The 24,688-nt window shown below is 54.8% G+C and overlaps 1 protein-coding gene across 1 annotated transcript in view; it reads left to right on the forward strand.

Moving 5' to 3' along the window:
- The first annotated feature begins 261 nt into the window (after positions 1-261).
- LOC121491538 (NADH-cytochrome b5 reductase 3) overlaps positions 262-24,688 on the forward strand; it is a 29,246-nt gene continuing 4,819 nt past the window's right edge. Inside the window, exons 1-8 of the mRNA XM_041756565.1 lie at positions 262-418; positions 9,759-9,890; positions 12,785-12,857; positions 13,248-13,354; positions 15,884-16,013; positions 16,502-16,585; positions 16,801-16,886; positions 21,789-21,888. Of these exons, the coding sequence (XP_041612499.1) occupies positions 398-418; positions 9,759-9,890; positions 12,785-12,857; positions 13,248-13,354; positions 15,884-16,013; positions 16,502-16,585; positions 16,801-16,886; positions 21,789-21,888 (733 nt within the window). The 5' untranslated portion in view covers positions 262-397. The remainder of the gene's footprint in view (positions 419-9,758; positions 9,891-12,784; positions 12,858-13,247; positions 13,355-15,883; positions 16,014-16,501; positions 16,586-16,800; positions 16,887-21,788; positions 21,889-24,688) is intronic.

Consider the following 24,688-nt stretch of genomic DNA (forward strand, 5'->3'; position numbering starts at 1 on the left):
CGGAGCTAGCAGCGCGGGGAACGCGAAGGCGGGTGGAGCCAGCACCGCGGCCGGGCGCAGCCGCCGGAGTGCAGGCCGGGCGTGGCCGGTGGTTTCCGGGTTTTCTGTTCCGCATCCCACCGAGCGGGGGCGCCCCCCCCGTGACTAACGGGGCCCGGAGCAGGCCCTCCGCCCGCCCCCGGCCCGTCCCCCGCCGGAGCCCAGGCGCGCGCCGCGGGGAGCCGCCACGTGCCGGTCGCGGGGTCCCGCCGCCCCCTCCCCGCGGCGGCGTGAGGGGCGGGGCCGCCGCGTGCGCTCGCCCCGCCCCCTCCTCGGGTGACGCGCCGGGGGGCGGGGCCTGGGCGCGGCGGCCCGGCGGTCTCGGCGGCGGCGGCGGAGGAGCAAGCGCGGCGCCACCATGGGGGCCCAGCTGAGCACGGTAGGCGGGAGGGGCGCGGAGACCCCACGCGGCCCCCCTGCCCCTGCCTCGCGGACGCCTGGCTCGCCGCCCCCCGCCCCTCCGTCACCGGGACCCAGTCCTCGCGGTGGGGGGGGGGGTGCGGGCGGCGGGGGCCTGGGGCGGGCACCGAGCCGAGGGCACTGGGCGCCCCGCCCGCCCGCATCCCCCCGCCGGTGTCCCGCGCGGTCCCGCCCAGCGGAGGGAGGAGCGGGCCGCGCCGGAGCCCGTGCGGGTGCGGGTGCGGTGCGGGTGGGAGAGGGCGCGGCGGGGAAAGTTGGAGGGCGAGGCCGAGGGTGTGCGTGAATGTGGAGCGCACGTGTGTGCCGAGTGGGAGTAGGTGACACGACCGGACGCGGTGTGACGTGTGCGTGTGCAGAGTGCACGGGAGTGTGAACACGCCTCTGCGGCTGATGGAGTGTATGAAGTGACCCGGGTGTGAGGCGTGAGTGTGCATGAGTTTGAGAGCGCATGTGTGTGGCCAAGTGTGACTCTAGGAAGTGGGTGTGGCATGCAGTGTGAGCCCCAGGCCCGGTGTGTGTGAGTGCACAGGTGTTGGGAGAGGCCGGGTGTGAGAGCACGCGAGGCGGGAGGGGGTGGAGTGTGTAGGTGATGTGGCCGGAGGGCAGGGTTTGTGGCACCTCCAGCCACAGTGACAGTGCTGCACCCTGTCTCCTGCCCCGCCTGGGCTCTGGCTCTCCCATGAACCCTACAAAGCTGGCAGACTTGTGAGCCCCATTTCACAGATGCAGAAGTGCAACACACATTTGGCCACCTGCCCGTGCCTGGCAGGGCGTAAAACTGGGCCTCCAAAGTCTACCACCCTGCTGTCACTTTTGGGTGAGCCCAGGGCCTCGGTCCCTCCCCACAGCCTGCCTCCTCTCCTGGGTTTCTCAAAGGCCCCAGTGGCTGGGCTGGGGGCTGTGCACCTCTGCACCTCGTCCACGAGGTGGTGTAGCCAGAAGGCAGCCTCCCACCCCCCATGCATCCTCTGGTCCCTGGGGCTGGCTGGGCACGGGGAGCAGGCCACAGGGCTGGCGCTGAGGATCAGGCCCAGAGCCACTTGTCCCCGCCGCTACCTCCACCCCGGGCGCCTGGGACTTGGAGGGCACCGGCCTCCTCCCTCTGGCTCTGTGAGGCTCCTCCTCACTATGAGGCAAAAGGCCTCTTGGTCTGGGTATTTGCTCATGAAATTGTGGCCCAGCCCAGGACTGGGGGCAGGGGGGCATTCAGATCAAGGAGCAGCCTTGCCCAGGGCGAACCTGTGGGCATTACGGAGCTTCAGAGTAACGATCTCATGCCCCTTCATCACACAACCCACTGACCCTCACCCCTGCTCTGTTTTCTTTTTTTAAGGATTTTATTTATTCATGATAGAGAGAGGCAGAGACACAGGCAGAGGGAGAAACAGGCTCCATGAGAGAGAGAGAGAGGCAGAGATACAGACAAAGGGAGAAGCAGGCTCCATGCAGGGAGCCCAACGTGGGACTCGATCCCGGGACTTCAACATCATGCCCTGGCCGAAGGCAGGCGCTAAACTGCTGAGCCACCCAGGGATCCCCTGCTCTGTTTTCCCTCAATGCTTCTCACCTTCATTTGTCACTGCGTCCCCAGCACGTGGCCACTCCATACATTTTTGCCGAACAGCCAAGACCCCCTGGTAACCCCCTTGTGAGGGGCAGAGCCCTGTCTGGGAGTCAGGAGAGACTCACCAACTCTAAGGCCGCCTCTGTCCAAGAGATGGGCAGAAATTGCCCCTTCCTTGTGTGCCCTGCTGGGATCCCCATTGGTCCAAAATGCCCACAGCAGACCCTAGCTAGGCCTCCTGGTGCACAGGCTCCACAAGGTCTGCGGGAGGCTGGCTCGGGCCCTGGGCTCTGGGCACCAGACGTCTTATCTGGGATGTGCAGGCTCTGCAGGAGGCCTCCTCCCATAATACTCCAGGGGGCACCAGCTGAGGGCTTGGCATTCCAGTCTGCCAGCCCCCTGGGGGGAACATTGAGGGATTGGCCTGCCATCTGGGACTGTGGCTCCCCTGCCCCCAGCACAGCCGTGAGTGCTCAGTGGGCCCTGACAGGTCACCACTACAGGTAGAGTCCCAGGCTTGCCACTACCCCGCCACCCCCACCCACCCCCAGCAGCTCTGTGCCTAGTCTGTGGCCCTCACCCCTGGCCCAGGAAAGCAGGGCTGCATGTCCTCTGCTGAGAGCAGCTCTGCTGTGCACCTGCCCCTCCTCCTGGGTTCCCCTCCCCCACAGTTCTGAGCCAGGAGCCCCCCCCCCCCCCCACCAGCTGCAGAACTTCCTCCACTCCCTCCCACTTCCTTCCACTTCCTGAGAAGGGGACCAGGAAGGAGGGGGACATTCAGATTCCAGCAGGATAGCTGGTGGGCGACAGGCAGGTAAGCTTCCACACAGGGAGCTGGCACCTGGAGAGGGTAAGCCTGCCCACTCAGATCTAACCTGGGTGGAGTGGAGGCCACGGTCCCAGTAGGGAATTACAGGGAAGGGTGAGCAGTAGGGCTGGGTGCCCTCTGTGGGGTAGCAGGGCCCCTAGGCAATGGTGGGGGGGGGCTGGGGGCTCCCTGGAGACATCCTGGGACTCCGGCTGACCCCATTCCCTCTCCCCGTTCTGTTAGCAGAGGTGAGGAAAGGCAGGTGGTGGGTTCCCCGGTGGGCAGAGCATGGCCTGGGGGGCATCAGGTCAAGGCCTGGAAGGCAGCTCTATCCTAGACCCCCGAGTGGCTGTGGTGACATGGTTTTGTGTATATACGTACGTGCGTGTATATGAGCGTGTGTGTACGAGGCAGGTTGGCTGAGGAGGAGCTGGGGTGGGGCATTGGCCTCAGCCTTCTGCTTGCTGTTTACTCTGCCCACTGCGTGCAGGGATGGGAGTGGTGCTGTGGGCTGGGAGTGGGGTGCAGAGTTCCTCCACCCCCAAGGCGTGGGAACGGAGCATCCCTGCCCTCTGTGAATCTGGTAAAGGCTTCAGTTTTCTGGAGATGAAGCCTTTACCTTTCCACTATACCCTTTCCTCTGACTGTGTCTTGTCTTCCTCACCGCTTGAGCTTCTCAGGGGCAGAGTCCCCTGGCTTGCGTCCCCCAAATCCAGCACGAGCCCTGGTAGGTGTGCTCACTGGGGTTTATGGCCTGAAGGACTAACTGCCCACAGCTGCCTCCCCAGATAGGAATTTGTACGTATGCAAAGTCCACCTCTGCTTCTCTCTTGGCCACACGGTGCCCGCGGGCACGGAGAGGCAGTCTTGTATGGTGACTCAGTGTGTGGACTGGAGCCAGGTGCCTGGGTTCAAATCCTGGCCCTTGGGCCAGGTCTGTCACCCGGGCCTGTGCTTCTTCACCTGGAATGGGAGCGGTAATAGCTCCCGTCTCCCAGGCTTCAGGATTATGTGAGATAATTATGAGCAAAGCAGCTGTAGGTTGCTCTGGAGCCCAGTTATTGGGAGTGGAGACTGGAAGGAAGGCTGACATTTATCAACTGCCCACGTGAGCAGCTCCTTCCGGCCATGGCACTGAGCCTACCATACCTCTGGAAGGTGGGTGTGCCTAACAGGATCGAAGCTAGAACCCTAACCACCTTGGCCTGTGCTCTGTGGAGGGCTGTGGGTTTTTAGAATGAACAGGGTAAGCTGGTGCCCTGTGCTTGCCTGGGAGGGATCTGGCCTCTTGCCCTGGTTCCTGAAACTTCCAGACAAAATAAAAAGAGCCAGAGAGAGACCTGGGGGGATGGGGGTTGTTTTCCCTTCACAAACTTACCCACAAATATTTACTGAGTGTCTCTGCTCTGAGCCCTGGGGGTGCAGTGGTGATGAGACACAGATGCCCCCACCCTTCTGGGGCTTCTGCTCTAGGGTCTGCCGTTTTGTGTCAGCTGTGACCACACGTGGGCGTTGGCCCAGGCATTTGAACCAAGGCTGGCATCCAGGGTACCCGAGGCTGGTACCGGGCATCTGGAAGGTCTGTAGGAGGGCTGCAGCCCATGTTCAGGACTTGCCCTCAGAGCTGTCGACTTATGAATCTTTTTCATAGTCAGTGTTGGCGGGCGTGGGGCAGGTGAGAGAGAAGTGACAGCAAATAGGGAACCCAAGCCCAGGCTCCACCCTGGGCCTCAGTTTCCTCATTTGTCAAATGAAGAATGCAGTCGTCCTGTCTCCCACGGCTGTGGGGCAGTGAAGCAGGGGAAGGTTCTTTGCCAATTATGCTAGGAGCTGCAGGCCAGGGGTCTTACATTATTAACTAAACTTGGCTCTGCACTTAAACAGCTGCGCTGGGGAAAAATAAAACTCCAGGGAGCACCAAACACGACTCCCAACTGGTTCTGACCATTGTGTCAGTTCATCTCCAGGACTCCCTACTATGGTGATTTCCTGCAAGTGTAACTCCACTTTCTCCCTAAACAGCGTTCCCAATGGATATGGCTTCTCTGATTGACACGGAGGGGCCCGTAGCAGAGCATCTGCAGAATCTCCTCACCCCATGGAGTTTGCTGAGGGGAGCAGGGGCTGCGGAATTCTGTTGAAGGCCTGATTAGCCAGGGAGGGGCCAGCCAAGGAAGATCTGACATTTGAACTGGGCTCTGAAGGTTGAATAGCAGTTCCTGTTTGGATAAGGGAAGAAGAAGGGCATTTGGGGCAGAAAGAAGAGGATGCAAAGGCCAGGGGCAAGAAAGACACTTGGCCAGAGTTGTAGCCATGTGGGAGGGGCCTTGAATGTGGGCAGTAGGCAGCCGTCGTGAGTGTTTGAGGACAGAGTGGGCGCCCTGCTGGTCTGGCAGTTGGGGCCTCATTGTGGGAGGCAGGATATCGGAGCGTTGGAGTGAGTGGGATTTGGGCCTTGGGCTCTGTGGCTGGGGCACAGCGAGGGCACCTGTCCTGGGAGGTGGCTTAGGAAGAGCTAAACAGGCCTGGGCCTGGGTGTTGGCTTCACTCAGACTTCCTGTAGGATCATATGTGAGTCAATTATCTGAGAAACAGGGACAGTAATATCCCTTGTGAGTGTGGCCTTCTGTGGATTGCTTTGGTGTGACTTGGGGCAAGATACAGACCTTCTCTGGGTCTGTTTCCTCATCTGTAAGCTTGTGATAATAATCACAGCACCTGTGGCCCGAGGTCGAAATGAGGATCACCCCAGGTTGCTCACATCCCATTCTCGGAGCAGTGCCAGCTTGGAAACGTTGGCCATATCTGCTGTGTGTGTGGCCTTTCCCATCTTCCTGTCTGTCCCCCCAGCCCTGGCTGGAATCATCCTCTTGCACTGGAGGAAGGCCGGGGCCTGGAGAGGCTGAGAATTTGTCCTGAGATCCTGAGCTGGGGTTTCAGACCTGGGCCTCCCGAGCCCTGAGCCCAGGGCTGCCAACCAGGCCCTTTAACGGGACCCAGGGTAGGGGAAACACTGAGTGGCCCCTGGGATACGGTGGGTGCTGGATAAATGGGCAGCGGCCCCGCCCCGCCCTGGCTGTGTGATGGGTGGGGCTGGAGAGGGGAGCCCTGGCAGGCTCCCGGGGGGCCTTTCCTTCAGATCCCTTAGTCACAGAGCAGAGCTCTAAAACAGGCCTGGAGGCCCTGCCTGGGAGAGAGGCACATTGTTCTGAGCCCAACAAAGGGCCCGTAGCCATAGCCACGACAAGGAAGCGGCAGGGCCGGTTTGGGGAACAGCGGCCAGGCCTGCCCTGGGATCTCTGTGCTCTGCCCCTCCTTCACCTGGGTATCCCATCTCCCCGGTGGTAGAGGCCCACTGAGGGAAGCAGGAAAAGCCCCTGTGTGTGCACCCATGTTCTTCTGTGATCTGGGCACCCCGTCTCACCTCGCATCTGGGCTCCCCCGGGGCAGAGCAGTAGGTCTTATCTCTCTTGTGCAGATGAGAACACTGAGGCTTCAGAGAGGCCTCGGGTACTCAGCCAGGGCACCCTACCTGGGTTGAGAGAAAGTGCAGGAATCCCGGCAAGGCTTATGGGAAGCCAGGGAGCAGCGGGTGGGCCTTGAGAGGTAAGGGTCTTCTCACCCAGCCCTGAATAGAGCAGGGGCCACTTCCAGGTCAATGCTCTGCAGAACACACTACCTCAAGAAGCCCACAGAGGAAGCAGAGAGGCCTCCATGCAAGCCAAGAGCTTGGTTCTGAGCTTCCTGGCAGCCAAGACAAAAAGAGGAACTTGTAGGATTACGATAAGGTGAACTCATGATCATTTGCTGAGAGAACTAGAGTCGGGGAGGTGTACTACTGATGGTTGGATGGAGAACAAAATGTGAGACAGCTTTCTGGAGAAGCAGTGTTTTGTGTGGACTTTGGATCTCAGCCTCTGGACCACCAGTGTGTGAGCTCCTCCCTACCCCACCCCCACTTTTTTTTTTTTTCTGAAATAACTTCAAACTTACAGTAAAGTTGCAATCATATATGAAGAACTCTTGTATACTTTTTACCCAGATGGACCTGGTGTTAACATTCACTATATTTGCTTTATGGTGTGTGTGTGTGTGTGTATCTTTTAACTATTTGAGAATAAGTTACAGCTACGATGCCCCTTTGCCCTTAAATACTTTAGTGTGTATCTCCTACACAAGGACATTCTGTTGCCTAATTACAGAGCAGTGATCAAGTCAAGAAAGTAACATTGAGGGGCGCCTGGGTGGCTCAGCGATTGAGCGTCTGCCTTTGGCTCAGGGCATGATCCTGGAGTCCTGGGATCAAGTCCCACATCAGGCTTCCTGCATAGAGCCTGCTTCTCTCTCTACCTATGTGTCTGCCTCTCTCTCTCTCGTGGTCTCTCATGAATAAATAAATAAAATAAAATAAAATAAAAAAGAAAGTAACATTGATGCAATGTTCTTATCTAATCCATGAGCCTTAATTCAGATTTCACCAGTTGTCTCACTATTGCCCTTTATAGGGGCACCTGGCTGGCTCAGTCAGTTGAGCATCCATCTCTCGATTTTGGCTCAGGTCACGGTCTCGGCGTCGTGAGACTGAGCCCCCAAGGGTCAGGCTCCTTGCTCAGCAGGGAGTCTGCTGGAGATACCTCCCTCTCCTTCTGCCCCTTGCCTGGTGCCCTCTCTCTCTGTCTCTCTCTCAAATATTAAATAAATCTTAAAAATATATATATATTGCCCTTTCTAACTATTTTATTTCTGGCCCAGGATTTAATCCAGAGCCACGCATCACATTCCGGTGCTGTCTCTTTGGCCTCTCTATTGGTTTCCCAGGACTATAAAAGTCACCACAAACAAGCATAAAACAGCAGACATTATTCTCTCACAGTTCTGGAGGCCAGAAGTCTGAAATTAATGTGTTGGCAGGGCCATGCTCTCTGAAGTCTCGGGGAGGGCCCTTCTTGCCTCTTCCTGCTTCTGGTGGCTGTCAACAATTTTTAGCTTCCTTGGCTTGTGGCCACTCACTCCAGTCTTTGTCTCTGTCTTCATGTAGCCTCTGAGTCTTCTTTCTCTTACAGGACATTTGTCACGGGGCTTAGGGCCCGCCAGGATAATTCCAGGTGATCTCCTCTGAAGATTCTTGGTTTGGTTGCATCTTTACAAAGACCCTTTTTCCAAGCAAGGTCACATTCCCAGGATCTGGGTGGATATATCTTTTGGGAGCCACCACTCAACCAACCACAGCTTCCTTTAATCTGGACCAGTTCTCTGATCTTACTTTATTTCTTGTGCCATTGACATTTTTGAGGAGTCTTGGCCAGTTATCCTGGAGAATGGGCCTCCCTGTTTCCTCAAGGTTAGAAGCAGATGAAAAGATCCCATTTCACAGATGGAGAAACAGCTCAGAGAGGCTAAGTGATTTGCCAAAGGACAAACACAGCTAGAAAGGACAAGTGACCAGTTGTCTTCCTTTGCAAGGGTGTTCTCTTCAAATATCCTGAGCAGTGAGCTATCTGGCCATGGGAGTTGGGTTTTCTGTTTTTTAAAAATCTAAACTGGAGCCTGGATGGCACAGTTGGTTGAGAATCCAACTCTTGGTTTCAGCTCAGATCAAGATCTTGGGGTTGTGGGATCGAGCCTGCGTGGGGCTCCATGCTCAGCACAGAGTCTCCTTGGAATTTTTTCTCCTCCCACTCTGCCCCTCCACCCCATACTCCTGTTCTCTCTTTCTCACTCTCTAGAATAAATAAATAATCTTGGGGGGTGGGGAAGTCTACTTAAAAAAATTAAAAATAAAACTCTAAGCCACCTCTTAGGATCTTTGCGAGGTTGAGATGTAGGGGGCAGGGGGCTGACAAGGAGGAGCCTCTCAAGGTCACGCAGCAGGGTGAGTGTGGGCCAGATGTTTAAGAGTGTTATTGGGGAAGCAAGTAGACTCAGGTTCAAACTGCAGCTCTCAGGACACCTGGTGGCTCAGCCGGATAAGCATCTGCCTTCAGCTCAGGTCATGATCCCAAGGTCCTGGGATCGAGTCCTGAGTCGTGCTGCTTGCTCAGTGGAAAGTCTACTTCTCTGCCTCTCCCCTGGCTCATGCTCTCTCGCTCACTCATTCTCTCTCAAATAAATAAATAAAATCTTAAAAAAAAAAATGGCAGCTCCCCACCTGCCAGCTGTGTGACTGTGGGCAAGTTGCTGAAGCTTTCTGAGCTGTTGCTCATCTGTAAAGTGGTGATGACAACCCTCTGAGAGTTTCATGAGATTAGCCCCTGCGTGGGGCTCATCATGGTGCTGAGCAGCAGACTCTCCGAGTTTCAGGGGACCTTGCAGATTACCTGGTCCAGATCAGTTCAGAGAGGGAAGGGACTTAACCCAGGATCATACAGCCAACAAGGAACAGAGCTCCCCACTGCCCAGTTCACTGCCTCAACTGTCCCTCGCTTCTGAAGGCAGAACTCCAGGGCTCAGGAGTTTGTCTAAATCGAGCTGGCACTTGACATCACTTAACAGGACCAGGTTAAATTGACTAAAAGGGGGGGAAGGAGAGAGGGAGCACAGATACACAGTGCTCAAGACTAAGCACAATTACTTGTGAACTTTACTCTGAGCTTCCCAGCAGCCAAAGTGAAAAGGGTTACGTGCTCAGTTAGTTATGTAGCTTTCTTTGTCCTGGTTCCTTTGGGAAATAGAGCCTTTCCTTATGTTAGAAATACAGTGATAGGTTTCATGTGCCTGATTTTTGTGACTTCTCCCAGCCGGCACCAAAATGGATGCTGGGGTTGGTTCCCTGGATGAAGATTGTGAGGAGGGGGTGCTCCTGGCAGAGGGGATGGCGCGACCAGGGGCCTGGAGGTGTGAACCAACTGGTGTGTTCGCGGGAAAGGCAGGTGGCAGGCTGCTCCCCGTGCTGACACTGACCTCATGGGTCTGTCCCTGTCATTTCAGTTGGGCCACGTGGTCCTCTCCCCAGTCTGGTTCCTCTATAACCTGCTCATGAAGCTGTTCCAGCGCTCGACCCCGGCCATCACCCTTGAGAGCCCGGACATCAAGTACCCACTGCGGCTCATCGACAAGGAGGTGAGTGCCGGACACTGTGGGGGCCTGCAGGGTCTGAGCCCATGGGGGCTCCTCCCCCTCCCTCCCTGGCTGCATCACAGCATTTCCTGTCACCTACTGTGTGCTCAGGGCATGGGCCCCCCCCCTCTGATGTAGGTCGTGTTGTCTGTCTACCTTAGAGATGGGGAAATTGAAGCAATGTCCCTTTCTAAGGTTCCCAGTAAGCGGCCACAGGGTCTCAAGCCCAGATCTCTGACCACAGAGCCTGTTCTCCAAACCACACTCTATCCCACAGAAGGCCAGAACAAGAGGGACCCCTCAGGACTTTTGGGTCGAAGCACCCATTTAACAGATGGGAAAACAGAGGGCAAGAGAGCACCAGGGGGGCATTGGACATCACACTGTGGGTTAGGGGTAGAACCAAAACTCAGACCTACCCCCACCTTGATCCTGGGTGTTTCCCATCCCAGCACCTTTTCTTCAAGCTAATGACTCGTCCCCACCGCCACAGTCATCTACTCAGAGCCAGGTGTTTGTCGGACCCAGGTATCTTCCACATCTCTCCTGCTGCCCTTCTGGAAGGCCTATTCCTGCCCTCCCCATCGGATCCTTTTCCTTTTCAAACATCGGATCATGATTTAAAACCATCCTCTCCTTTGCCTTGCCTCCCTCCAACAGCTGCTCTCCCTACTCCCCCTCATCAGAGCCCCTCCTTTGTGCTATTTCTGGCCACCGGCAGCTGCCTCGGAAGGGGTGTGGCAGGGAAAACTGAGTCATGGAGCAGAGAAAGTCACCTACCAGGCCCTGAGCCCCGGGTCCCGGCTCCACCCTGGACTCCACACAGAGTCTCAGGTCCCGGGGCTCCGGGTGGCTGTTTCCAGACGTGTGCCTGTTTTCATACTAGGAGGGCACAGACAAGTCAAAAACCACAGATAAGAAAAAAAAAAAAGAAGAAAAAAAAAATCACCACTTCCCAGAGGGTTTTACCAGGCTTTATCTTCTCCACGTTTTATATATATTTTAAATTTTCATTTTCATTCCAGAAGTAATCTATGATTGATGTGTGCTCATAATAGAAATTCTGCGTGTGAACCACTAACACCCTGTGTGTCGCATCCCCCATCACGCTGCCCCTGTGCAGAGGGTCCCATTTGTGGGCCAGTGTGAGTCTTTTTTGGGCATCACATTCACGCATGTGATGTGTGGAGTTTTAGGTCTGTGTATACATACCTACTCTCACTTTCTTTTTAACCTGATTTTTTTACCCAGCCATTCCACATGGACACCTGATCATGTCTACCCCAAAGCTGGTTCATTATGTTTGATGACCATCTAGTATTTCCTCCCAGGGATGTCACACAGTGGACCCGCCATCAGGCCCTTTTGATCGAGCCTGTGGCAAATGTCTTAGTAGTTAAATCTGCCTCCTCCCCGTCGTAGCCTAGTGGTGGCTTTTGGAGGTCAGCAGGTGGGTCTGCTTTTTGATATTTTTGCTACGCTCCCCCAGGAGCACAGGGAGGCCCCCACTGCTTGCCTTTTCTGGACCTGCTGACCCTCAGGGTCCCCCTGAAGCTCTGGGGGTCCACTGCTCAGCTCATCGTGGCCAGCAGCCTCCTGAACGCCAGCACTGAGCTAAGCCCTGCACAGATGTTAGCCCCTGTAACTTTTGCTGTGCCCTGTCCCTATTAGTGTTTTCCAGCACAATAATTATCAGTGCCCTTCTCTCATTTCTGTGCTGCTTCCAAAAATTGTCTGGCATATTTTCTGACCCTGAGCCCCAGGACTAATTGATAATCCTGGAATCCGTTCCCAGGAGGCCTGGGGGCAAGGTTTCTGGGGGAGGCAGCTTCAGGCCTGGGCTGCTGGGGCGGAGAGAGTGCTGGTTGCCAAGCCCTGTGTCCTAAGTGGTGGCTGGGCTCTGGCTTTCTGAGATAGGCCACCTGGCTCTGCTCATGCACTTCAGGGACACTCAGAATGATGCTCTATTCCTTTGGAGAAATCTGTTGCCCTCCCTCCAGCTGACGGCACTATGTCCATCTGTGGGCCTTGACACATCACCTAGTCTTGTGTGGACATGAACTGGTGCTGGACAGCTGCCGCCCTTCTGAACGGCCCTGCATACCCGGCTGCAGGGGAGACCCCACAGGGGCTTCAGGGAGCTGGGGCATGGGGTCTATTTGCAGCTCAGACCACAGCTTACTGCGGGAGGCTTGCCTTCCCTGGCCTTGGTGTAAGACCACTTAACAGGTGTCTGGCTTCCTCCTCGCCCCAGCCTGGCCCTTAACCAGCCTCTGCCCCACTCTGGAGGGGAAATGGCCCCCACCTGCCCACCCATTGGCCATGCACAGGGTAGAGGCCTGGCTGGGGGGTCTTAGCTGTGGCCATGACCTTTTGGGCAGTGGGGCTGGCATGCCTCCTGCTCTGTGCAGCCTTGCTGTAGTCATGGCCATCCCATTTCTTGGGGGGCTATTAGTGTAGTCACGAGCCCCCCTCTTGTGTCCCAGGCCTGGGCACGTGGGCCTTGTGTCCGCTCTGCCCCTAGTTTGCCAACCCAGGGCCCAAGGTCTTCCTGCTACCCAGGACACTGCCCGAGCTGATGGCAGGGATGGATCCTCCCTCTTGCCCCCAAGATTTTCTGGGCCATCTTGCAGTCTCCCTTTGGGATCCTGACCTCTTTCCCTACTCTGATCACTTTGCTGTGTGGCTCTGGGTGGGTCATTCCCCTTCCCTGAGCCAGTGAGAATGGAGGCACATGCAGTGGGTGATTGACTCCGGTGCCCTCACACTCGTGTGTGCAGATCGTGTGTCACATGTGGCATCAGTATCCCTTCTCAATGACATGGGATGCGAGGAGCCCTGAGGTCTGGGGGTCGCCATGCCGTGGGTGGCATCTAACAGCTCGGGCTGCTTTGCAGGTTATCAACCATGACACCCGGCGGTTCCGCTTCGCTCTGCCGTCGCCCCAGCACATCCTGGGCCTCCCAGTCGGTGAGTGCGGCCCTGCCCCTGCCCGAATGTAGCGGGGTGCTAGGTCAGAGGTAGGAGCTTTGCACTTCAAATAGGGAGAGTGGGGAAGGCTTCAGGGACAAGGTGACAGCCACACTGGACCTTCAAGGATGAGTATCAGAATGAGAGGGGAAATCCCTGGTGTCCCTGGCAGTGGCACCAGCAGGAAGTAGCAGGTAGGTGTGGCAGCAGGAAGCTGGGACAGAATGGGAACCGCTGTGGGGGCAGGAAGTGGGCACTGGAGCCCAGGCGAGGCCAGCCTTTGAGGACAAGGCGGAGCACAGAGCAGTGGTTGACTAGACTGGGCGGACCCTGCAGAGATAGTCGGTGGCCCCGTCAGGACTCCCGTAATCACCCCTCCTCATCCTGCAGGCCAGCACATCTACCTCTCAGCTCGGATCGATGGAAACCTGGTCATTCGGCCCTACACGCCCGTCTCCAGCGACGACGACAAAGGCTTTGTGGACCTGGTCATCAAGGTGAGGTCTTGGGGCCGGAACCATGTTGGCAGGGGCGACCGCATCCTCTGGAGTCCGCTCTCTGAAGGCCCAGTGCTCCCTTGCACCTGGTTTCTGAATGAATAGCAAACTGGAGTTTCCCAGCAAAAGCCAAATGTGGAGGTTTGGCAGAGGGCAGGGTCTGGGGTTCAGGATGAGTGTCTTCAACTAAGGACAGATCGTCTGCATAAGAGAGACCAGTAATGTTGACCAGCTCGTGCAGAATTCACTTTCGTGCTCTTGGACCAGCAAAGCCTAGGACACTGGGTGCCTGGTCATGGCCCCAGGAGCCCTGCTCCATTACAGTCAGTCACATGGCCTCTGGGACCAGCTGGTCCTTTCCTGAGCATGTTTCCCTAGGAAACAGCCCAAAGGCCCCTCAAGAGTAGTGGGAGGAGCTCAGGACCATTGTCTGGAGAGCTGGGAAGCATCAGGATGGAGGTGGGTGCACAACATGAAGGAGATGCAGCCATTAGATCAGAAGGACACAGAACAACCAGCAAGGATCTTCAGAATCACTCTGGGTGCCTGGGTGCCTCAGTTGGTTGTATGACTCTTGATATTGGCTTAGGTCACTATCTCAGGGTCGTGGGATTGAGCCCCAAGTCTGGCTCCATGCTGATCCTGGAGTCTGCTTGAGATTCTCTCTTTCTGTCACTCCCTTTGCCCCTCCCCCCTTGTACACATGTGCTCTCTCTTGCACGCATGCTCTCTCTGTCTCTAAAAAAAAAAAAATCACATTGAGTGGAAAGAGAAATGACAACCATAGCATAGTATGTTTTTGTGAAAATTAGAAGCACAAGTGTTACTGAACAATCCACATTCTCTGGGAATCCCTGGGTGGCTCAGCGGTTTGGCGCCTGCCTTCAGCTCAGGGCGTGATACTGGAGTCCTGGGATCGAGTCCTACATCAGGCTCCTGGCATGGGTCCTGTTTCTCCCTTTGCCTGTGTCTCTGCCCCTCTCTCTCTCTCTTTGTGTGTCTTTCATGAATAAATAAAATCTTCAAAAAAAAAACAACAACAACAATCCACGTTCTCAGATTACATGTCCAACAAATGTGAACCAGCCCCAGGCCAGTGGGGGTGGGAAGTTGGAGACCCTCCCAGTAAAGGCCCAAACTGGCATGGGCACCCCAGTTCAGCACTCCTGGGGCCCAGGCTTGCTGTCCTAACTGCAATGTGTGGGGTCCCCGCTCACGGGGGCTCACAGGGGCTCGCAGGGTCCTGGTGTGGTACTGGGTCCATGAGGGCAGGAACGGAGCTGGGCCTGGGTCCCTCCTTAGCTTGGTGTCAATAGATAAGATTGTACTGAGTGCCTAGGCCCAGGTCTTTGCCTGGAGAGTCGACACTGAGACTAAGTACCTGGAATGGCACAGAGTGGGGCGGGTGGAGTGATGGGAGCTGCTCCCCCAGGCAGGTGACAGAGAGGTAAGACATGGAGGCCAAGGAGGCGTTGACCAGACAGGATGGAAAAGGGCCTTCCCAGTGCAAAGGCCCCTGAGGTCAGAAGGAGGCTTGAAGACCCATGCAGCCAAAGAGCAGGAGCTTCAAAGGACAAGAAGGGGAGGCGTGCCGGGGTGCCAGGCAGTGCCTTGGAGGTCCAGTAAAGTTTGGGGCTTTGTCCAGAAGGAAAGGGAAGGTGGTGAGGTTCGAGCATCTGTTCTTGTTGGAATCACTAACCGGATGGGGAGAAGGTGTTGGGGGGATTTCAAGTAGAGGATGGGAAACTCAGGAAGACCAGGCCCCTTCTGGCTCAGAGACCTCCCTCCCTGCTCCCCATTGGCCCTGAACAGAGGTCAGAGTCCTGGCCTGCACGTAGTTCTGCCCCCCACACCCCCCATCCCTGCACTTCCCCCACACTGACACTTCCCCTGTGCTGTAGCCAGGATGAGCTCTTCTTTCCCCTTGAGGCCAGGCCTTTTGGGCTGCCTGTCCCTCCCCAGCCACTCTTTCTCTGCCCTCACTCCTGCTGGCCCCTTGAGGCCCACCACTCCCAGCCCTGGACAGGGTGAGCTGCTTACCCTCCATCTCCCCATCTCTTTCTCCTAGCACTTCCTCTTCCAAAGGGGACGTCCCAAAGGACAGAGAGGAAAATTGCTCCAGGAACACTGTTTTTATGACACTAAAAGTGGAAAGAACTGAACATGCACAGGAGGGGCGAGGCTGAGCCCAGTTCCCAAAGCCTTTTCTGTGCGGGCAGCGTGGGAATCTCCCATCGGGAGGGGCACAGAGACAGTTCTTGGCAGAACATGAATACATCAAGCCCTCGGCTTGGTTGCCTTGTTCAGGGGGCAGACATTTTGTGTTCGGAGGGGACATTAGGGAGAGGCAGACTCCTGGGGGCCTGGCATGCAGGTGGGTGAGTCTAGATGGGTGGACGGGGCACACGGGAGAGCCACACACAGGCCGCAGAGAACCCCAGAAGAGGAGGTGCTTCCTTCCCTCCGCGGCCCGAGCTCACCCCTATGACCCTGGGAACCGGGCCTGAGGACAGTGGGTGTGTCTTGCAGGTTTACTTCAAAGACACCCATCCCAAGTTTCCTGCTGGAGGGAAGATGTCCCAGTACCTGGAAAGCATGAAGATTGGAGACACCATTGAGTTCCGGGGCCCGAATGGACTGCTGGTCTACCAGGGCAAAGGTGATTTGGGTTGGAACGTCCTAAGGCCCCGGCAGGCACAGTGAATGCTGGGTGCAGGCCCCGATCCTGCTGCTGTCTGGGTGGGTGACCTTTGTTGGGTATGCAGTCTCCTCTGGGGCCTCAGTTTCCTTGGCTGTGTACGAGGGAAGCTGGCCAGCTTCCTGCAACAAGGGTTGCAGACTGGCTGCCCACAGACCAGCTTTGTTTGAAACTAGACAGGTGAAGGCATTGAGCCAGAGCACCTGTGGCTCCCCAGCCTCACCACTGCCCCCCAACCATCTGTGGTGGGAACAAAGGGCTCATCCATCTCCTCTTGGCTGGTATTGCCACCATCCCATCCTCTCCCTGCCCCCAACTGGCTGGGGTTGTGCGATGGCCACCCACCCCTCAGACCCCCACAGCAGGGACAGGTGCTCCAGCCCTCCAGCCCCAAGCATGGCATGTGTGAGAGCGGGGTCTCCTCAACTCCTTCTCCCTTCTCTCCCCAGGAAAGTTTGCCATCCGTCCAGACAAGAAGTCCAACCCCATCATCAAGACAGTGAAGTCTGTCGGCATGATCGCCGGAGGAACCGGTATTCGAACCCGAGACCCTTGTTGAATCCCTGCCAGGCAGATGTCATGGGTTAGGGTCAGGTCAGGGCATGGGATTGGGCACAGATTATAAGCAACGGGAGGCCAGTTGTCTGGGCCCCACCCCTCCACGTCACCCCATGTCTGCCTGGCACTAGGTGTGTGTGTATGTATACAGCAGGTGCTCACTCAGCATGTGGGGGCTGCTGTTTTGCAGGCATCACCCCGATGCTGCAGGTGATCCGCGCCATCATGAAAGACCCACATGACCCCACCGTGTGCCACCTACTATTTGCCAACCAGGTCAGTGGGTGTTCCTGAGTGATGCAAACTGGGCTGCTGCAGAGAGGGAGCGCAGGGCCCTGCGAGGCACCCCTGAGGAGGTCTGTGTGGCTGCGTGGCTGAAATGTGATGGTGCTCTGAGCATCTTGAGCACAGGCAGCCTTCCTGCGGTTGGTGGGGGTCAGGCTTTTCAGCCTAGAGCCCATGTCTGACCTGAGTGGGGCTGTTTCAAGTGCTGAGGGATAAGGCACCTGGAGCATTCCCTCCCCCTGGGATTGGCTCCCTGGCTGCTTTCTCAGAATCTCAGCACTCACTCCACAGAGTTAGGAACCCAGCAGTGAAGTGAAGGAATGCTGGCCGGGATGGGGCTGGCCTGCGGCTGGAGGGGCTGAGAGCACCGCTGCCTGCAGGCCCAGAGCTGGGGGTGTAGGGACAGAGTTTGGAATTGGTCTCTCCGACTCCGCAGTGTATGTCCTCCACCCCACTCCTGCTGCCTGCCTGCCCTGGCCTGTTGTGTGGCCTTGGACAAACCACTTTCCCTCCCTGGGCTCTGCTCCCTCACTGTGGAATTAGCTGATGAAGCAGGGTCATCCCAAGGATCTTTCTAGGTTCAATGTCTTATTGCATATGTGAATTTTGCAAAGTAGCTTCCCTTTGGGGGAAAGCCAAGATGAGACACCTGTCCTCCAACAGCATGGGGGCCATGCGTAGGCCCCCATATCTCTCAGATATGGTTCAGGTCAGCTTGCCCGAGGCCCCGTCTGGCCCAGGCATCTGTGAGGTCTTTGGACTCCCACAGCTGCAGGAAACTGCCCTGAGGCCAACTGGGGTGGCTTTGACAAGGCCTGGGGGGTGGGAAGAGCCAGTAATTCAAGCTGGTGGGGATGGAATGGGATGGGGTGGGGTAGGGTGGGGTCCGATGGGATGGGAGGCTGGTGGTGCCACTTAGTGCTGCTGGGTTAGTCTCTGGAGGCCATCAGCCCGGTGTCACCTGTACAGGGGATCCTCAGGCCTGTTAGCCCACTAGCCAGGGTGGTGGGATGCTTCACTTTACAGCTCTGAGCTCAGACACCCAACAAGTGTCTCAGAGGAAGTAGAGTGGGACTAGGACTTGAGCCAGAGCATATTTTATGAAAAATAACTGTATTTTAGAAAATATTGTCTCATTTTACATGTTTGCAAGTCTTTGTATTGTCTGGCTTAATGGAAGCGGGCTGGGTTCCATACCACTTTTGCATTTGGTTGGGGCAGTGTGGCAAGTTGCACAGCCTTTGGAAGTGCCAGTGTGCACTCGTGATGGCAGGAGAGTGAAAAATGCAAAGAAAGTGTTAGTATTATGTGAGGACAGCATGTCTATGCACCACCAAGAAAGTTTTGAGAAGAAAGAATAGCAAGGAAGAATCAAGCCCACTGGTTGGTGCCAGTAAAGCATCAATGATGGGAGCAGTGGTTTCTGAGCCACACGTGACCGCTGGGCTTACTGGACTTGATGCATTTCTGGGTGACACAATGGAAAGCCTAGGCTGCTAGACTGTGCTGGAACATGCCAGAACATGTAGCTCTTTACATTTAAGTTAATGAAGGTTAACTAAAATTTACGACTCACTTTCCCGGCCTCAGTAGCCACATTTCATGGGTTCTGTAGCTACCTGTGGTGCGTGGTGACTCTATGGGATAAGAGATCTAGAATATTCAATGACCCCTGTCATTGCAGAAAGTTCTGCTGAACAGCACCAGCCTAGAAACAGGCCCAAGTATATATGAGACTGTACAGGTGGTGCGGGTGTCGTCTCATACCCGAGGGGAGAGATGAAAGGAGTGTTGGGTTCGTTGCTATGAATTTGGAAAATAGCAATAGGGAATAGATCCCTACTTTAGCCTTGCAGTAAAGTGAGGTTTAGGTTTTAAAATGTACATGTAGGAAAGTGAAGGGTTAGAGGTGCTTGGTGAACATTTTTATGAGTATACAATGAATGAATGAGGATAGGCAGTGTAAGCAAGACACCAGAGGAGAACCCAGCTGCTTACAAGTGAGAAAACACCATAAATAAGGTAGATAAATAGCAGGGGGAAAGATCCATATGGCATCACCAATATAGAAAGAGTCTTTTCATGGGCAGCCCCATGAGCCGTGGGTGGCTCAGCGGTTTAGCACAGCTGTCAGCCCAGTGCCTGACCCTGGAGACCCAGGATCAAGGCCCATGTCAGGCTCCCTGCATGGAGCCTGCTTCTCCCTCTGCCTGTGTCTCTGCCTCTCTCTCTCTGTGTCTCTCATGAATAAATAAATAAAAATCTTAAAAAAAAAAGTATTTTCAGACTAATAAGATACAACTTGAGCCAACGACAAACTTACATTTTTTTTTCTTAAGATTTTATTTATTTATCTTGAAAGACATAGAGAGTGGGGCAGAGACATAGGCAGAGGGAGAAGCAGGCTCCCAAGACCCGAGGATCATGACCTGAGCCAAAGGTAGACGCTCAGCCACTCAGCCACCCAGGAGTCCCCAAAACTTACCTTTCTTTAAAATAATAAAAAAGGGACGCCTGGGTGGCTCAGTGGTTGAGCATCTGCCTTCAGCTCAGGTTATGATCCCGAGGTCTTAGGATGGAATCCCACATCAGGCTCCCTGCGTGGAGCCTACTTCTCTCTCTGCCTGTGTCTCCGCCTCTCTTTCTCTCTCTGTGTCTCTTCCTCTCTCTCTGTGTGTCTGTCATGAATAAATAAAATATTAAATAAATAAATAAAATCTTTAAAAAATAAAATAATTTAAAAAATATATAGGCACCTGGCTAGCTCAGTCAGAAGAGCATGCAACTCTTGATCTTGGGGTCGTGGGTTCGAGCCCCACATTGGGGGTAGACATTACTTCAAAACAAACAAACAAATAAGGGCAGCCCGGGTGGCTCAGCGGTTTAAGCGCTGCCTTCGGCCCAGGGCATGATCCTGGAGACCCGGGATCGAGTCCCACATCGGGCTCCCTGCATGGAGCCTGCTTCTCCCTCTGCCTGTGTCTCTGCCTCTTCTCTGTGTCTCTCATGAATAAATAAATAAAATCTTAAAAATAAATAAACAAATAAATAAATAAATAAACAAACAAACTAACTTTAAAATAAATACTTAAATAAATAAAACGTGAGATTTACTTTCCATCCATCTGGCTGGCCAAGATTCAATGGTCATTACCCACTGGCCCAAGACTGGGCACGCTGCTGATGTGTGAATTACTGAAACCCACGTGTATTGAATGCCTTACACTTTCTGAGATTTATCTAAGGAACTGGTAAGGCAGTGATGGTCAGGGAGACATTGTTTATGAAGGAGGGTGTGCAAAACAATTTAAATGCCTTTCAGTGGAGAACAGGTGGTCCCATTGTTCAGCCCAAGCTGGGCAGCTGGTAAGGGAAGCGTTGGTGCTTGGAGGCTGATGACATGCTATGGCGTGTTCTTACCTTAGAAGAGCAGGTGGCAAGGTGGCCTGTGTGCCCAGATCCCATTTTTATTAAAAAGAAAGTATATGTACTTACTAGAAAACAAAGTCTAAAAGATAAACAATTCTAACCCTCATTATTTCTGAAAACTATTGGGATTTTTCTTTACTTCCATATTTTTGTATTTTTTACACAGAGCTTGTCCAGCCTGAGCCTTGGCCCTGTCCTTGATCAGGACAGGAGGGCCCACTACCCCACTTAGAAATGGGAGAAACGAGGGGATCTGGATGGTTAAGTGTCAGTTAAGTGTCTGGCTCTTGATCTCAACTCAGGTCTTGATCTTGGGGTTGTGGGTTCAAGCCCCACATTGGGCTTCATGCTGGGCATGGAGCCTACTTAAAAAAAAAGAAAGGAATGAAAAAAATGGAGAAACAATCAATATCCTCCTCCCTGGGACCCGCAGAGGCTCATGCCTCCTGCCTGCAGCCCATTTCCTGGAGGGGAACACTGAGGAGCCAGGACTTCAGGGTCCTTGAGAGAAGTACAGCTTGAGCTGGGTCAGTCCCTTCTGCCCGCAGGACGCTCTCCATGCAGCAGGTACTCAGAAAATATTAATCGCTGTGGCTTCGAATTATCTGTCCTTTCCTACCCATCCTCGCTGCAATTAGCACCCTTAGTCCATTTTGCTGAGCATGTCGAGATGCCGTCCTGCCCCTGGGAGCAGAGTTCTTTGGTCCTGAGTTTATAACAGTCCCATGGGGTCAGTCATACCACCCACTGGCCTGAGGAGCTCCTTCTGTCTGAGTGACCTGGAGACACATGAGACAGAGGGGCCAGGTGAGGAGTAGATCGCTGAGGCCCCTGGGGAGTCCAGGAAGGCTTCCTGGACGAAATGACACCAGGCTGAAGGACAGGGCCACGTGGGGCCAGCTGGATGAAGCCGGTGGGAGCAGAGTGGGGAGCTATAGGCCACAGCATGGGGGAGGCTGTGGAAGGAGCAGGTGTGGTTTGGGCAACAGTTGTCTGCATCTCCTGACTTAAGGATGTACAGCCTGAGATGCCAGAATGTAAGGAGGCTTGTCCTTGGGATGAGGGACCTGTCACTGGAACCACTTGCTATTTTAAGTGGGACGGTCATGGTGCAGGTTTTGGCCTGTTTCTTTCCGGTCTTCCTGGTTATGTAGTTGACTGTACCTGTCTTTAGCTGTTGGCCTCCTCCAGTCCCTGTCCTATCGGGACACATTCCCCACTGCGGTAGCAACTGTCTGCAGACCCCTTTGTAATGAGCATCTGCAGCTTCGAGCTGCTCCTCAGGTGAGATGGGGAAAGAGGGGCGTGCGCTCCTGGGCGTCTGGGCCCGGTCCGCCAGGCTGCTCTCCGGCCAGCTTTGCCAAGCATGTGGCCCACGGTGGCCGGGATGATGAGCCATTTGGGCGACAAGTGTCTCCAAGGGCAGCCCGTCCTGACCTCTGGGCCCTGTCCCCCCCTCCCCAGACTGAGAAGGACATCCTGCTGCGGCCCGAGCTGGAGGAACTGCGGAATGAACATTCTGCTCGCTTCAAGCTCTGGTACACAGTGGACAAAGCCCCGGAAGGTGAGAGACGGAGGCGCTGAGTGCGCTTGGCTGGGTGGGGGTGCTGGGCCTTCTACCTACATGGTCTCCGAGGGTGCTCAGGGTGGCCTGGGAGAGGGAGATGGTGCGACCCACTTCACAGTGAAGGAGGGATCAGAGAGGGGAAGTAAGCGTCCCACAGCACACAGCTAGAAACACACCACCGGAGCCCAGGCTTGAACTTCCGTCCTCCTCTTCCAGAGCCCAAGGCCTTCCCCTGGCTGCACTGCCCCCTGCTGGACAGAGAGCTGGCCTTCTGCCCTTGGTCCAGGGGCTCACTCTGGGTGGGGGTGGTGGGGGCGCAACTGCTCCCGCTGTGCAGTTTGTACCCTATAAGGAACATTACACCATTTTCTCCCCAGACATCAGCCCTGGGGGGGCGGGGCGGTGCTGACATACAGTGAACCCCATTCTACCCATCCAGTTTGCCAAGGTCATGTAGGAGGCAACAAATGAGGGCTGCCCACAAAACCTGAGATGAGGCCACCCTCTGGGAGTTAAATTCTGCGTCATCCTCCTGCTTCAGGTAGAAGCGTAATTTGCTCTCTGAGAAAAGCAGTAGCTCAGGCTTCGTGGTCTGTGGGACTGATGATGCTCGGCTCCAGGGTCTGGAGACTGTAGGGAGCGGAGCAGTCCTTCCATGTGACTGCAGCCCTGTCGGTCAGGCCCTTCCACATGTCAAGAGGAGCAGGGACCTGCATCTTCACAGGAAACTTCTAAATGTTGGAAACTTCTAAATGTTGGAAACTGAACATTTTTGAAGCATCCTTGTGGGCATCAGCATTGCTTTGCCTTGCTTTGCCTACTCCCCTCCCCAGGGCCCAGGGTCCCCCAGGGCTCAGCCTGGTGTGGGGAACATGCCACGTCCACTTCCCCCAGAACTGAGCAGATGGGGCCTTGGGGCAACACCCATCACAGGAACTGGGGCATCTGGGCCCATCCCTGTGAAAGGAGCCATCCTTCTGGGTCAACCAAATCAGGTCCTGGGCCTCTTGGCCAAGAGCTAGGCTGGGGCCTGGGTGGACTGCAGACCTCACCAGCAGTGCCCTGAGGTGTGTCACTGGCTGGCCGGCCTGGGCCAGGCCATCTGAACTTGGCTTCCTGTTGGCCCCTCTGCTTTTCCTGCAGTCAGCTTGGCCCTGTGAGCTGATGTTGCAGTGGGAGAAGATGAGCAGGAAACAGGTTTCTTAGCAAGTTATAGAGCCGAGTAGCAGGTGGTTAGCGAGACCAGGGATAAACAAAGTGCAGTTGACCTTGGGCAACACCAGGATTAGAGACACTGACCCTCACCCCCATGTAGTCAAAAATCTGCATATTACCTTTGAGTCCATAAAAATTTAAGAGCCTGGTGTCCACCAGAGCCTTATCAGTGGTACCAAGAATCGGTTAAACACACCTATTTTGTATATTACACGTTGTATTCTTACAATGAAACTGGGCTAGAGAGAAGAAAATGTTATCAAGAAAATCATAAGGAAAGTATATTTACAGGACCGTACTGTCCTGATGGCAAAAGCTGCACCTCTGCATGGACCTGTGCTGTTCCCGGGTCAACTGTAGTCGGGCAGGGGCGTCTGGAGGGGGCCACTGAATCTGTGTCTCAGTCAGAGGTGGGAAGTTTGCTCGCTGCTGGTTGCAGTTTCCGATAGGGTGGTGGGCTGGGTTCATCACCCTTGGGAGCCTTCTGGTCCCTGTGGCCCATGGGGAGGCCCCGGTACTGACCCCTGGTGGTGGCACATGGCGATGCCACCACCGGAGTACTGGCTCCTGGAGACTGAACAGTGACCCAAGGAGGACTTTGGGCTGGGTGGTCTAGCATCTTACACTTTACCATTACTCTGACCCAGCGTTCAAGAGGAGTGGGGGAATTGCTATAGTGTTAGGTAAAAGCTGAAATTCTCGGTGCTGAGAAAGATCATGGTAACAGGCCGGCTGGGCTAGCGTGGAACTAAGAGAAGGAACCAAGAAGCAGGGCTGCCTCGCAAATGCAGCTGACCCGAGTTTCCCCCCCCGCCCGAAGCCCCCTTCAGTACACCTATAAAGACAAACACACTTTCTAGAAAAAAAATTCTTGTAAAATTGAGCTATTTTATATGCCTGCACATTTTATACACTAGCAAATACAACTCAGTCCCATGCAACTTTTTAAATATAGACTTAAATCTCCTCCACCTGTTCCTCCCTCCCCTGACCCCTGCTTCTGGTAACCAGCAGCCTATTCTCTGTATCTGTGAGCTTGGGTTTTTTTTGATCTTGCTGTTTTGTGGTGGTGTTTTTTTTTTTTCCTTTAAAGATTCCACATATGAGTGAGATCATACAGTGTTTATCTTCCTGTCTGACTCATTTCACTTCACATAATGCCCCTGAGGTCCATCCGTGTTGCTACAAATGGCAAGGTTTCATTCTTTTCTATGGTTGAATAATATTCCATTGTCTTGAAGGGGTTCAGAACACTCCCCTCCCCCGAATGTGCCACTTGGGCCTGTGGATTATTTTGAGCTGAAGGCACTTGTGACCCTGTGGGGCTCAAGAGAAACTTTTTTCCTTCCCTATCCACACAGAAGCAGCTAAATTGGGTAGGGTTATTAACAGAGCTAAATTTTATCAGACTGACCCATCTGTATCGCAGAGCAAACATCTGCTCTTCTTATCGCCCTGTGAAATGCATTCCTTTCCATTCCTTTCCTCTGAAATCCCAGACTCCTGCTCCCTTCTCCTTAGCTCAGAAGGACATATCCACCTCTTGTTGCCTGACCGCCTTTGGAATGTCCGTGTCTGTCTG

This window comes from Vulpes lagopus, chromosome 5, assembly GCF_018345385.1.
Source record: "Vulpes lagopus strain Blue_001 chromosome 5, ASM1834538v1, whole genome shotgun sequence".
Classification (NCBI taxonomy): domain Eukaryota; kingdom Metazoa; phylum Chordata; class Mammalia; order Carnivora; family Canidae; genus Vulpes; species Vulpes lagopus.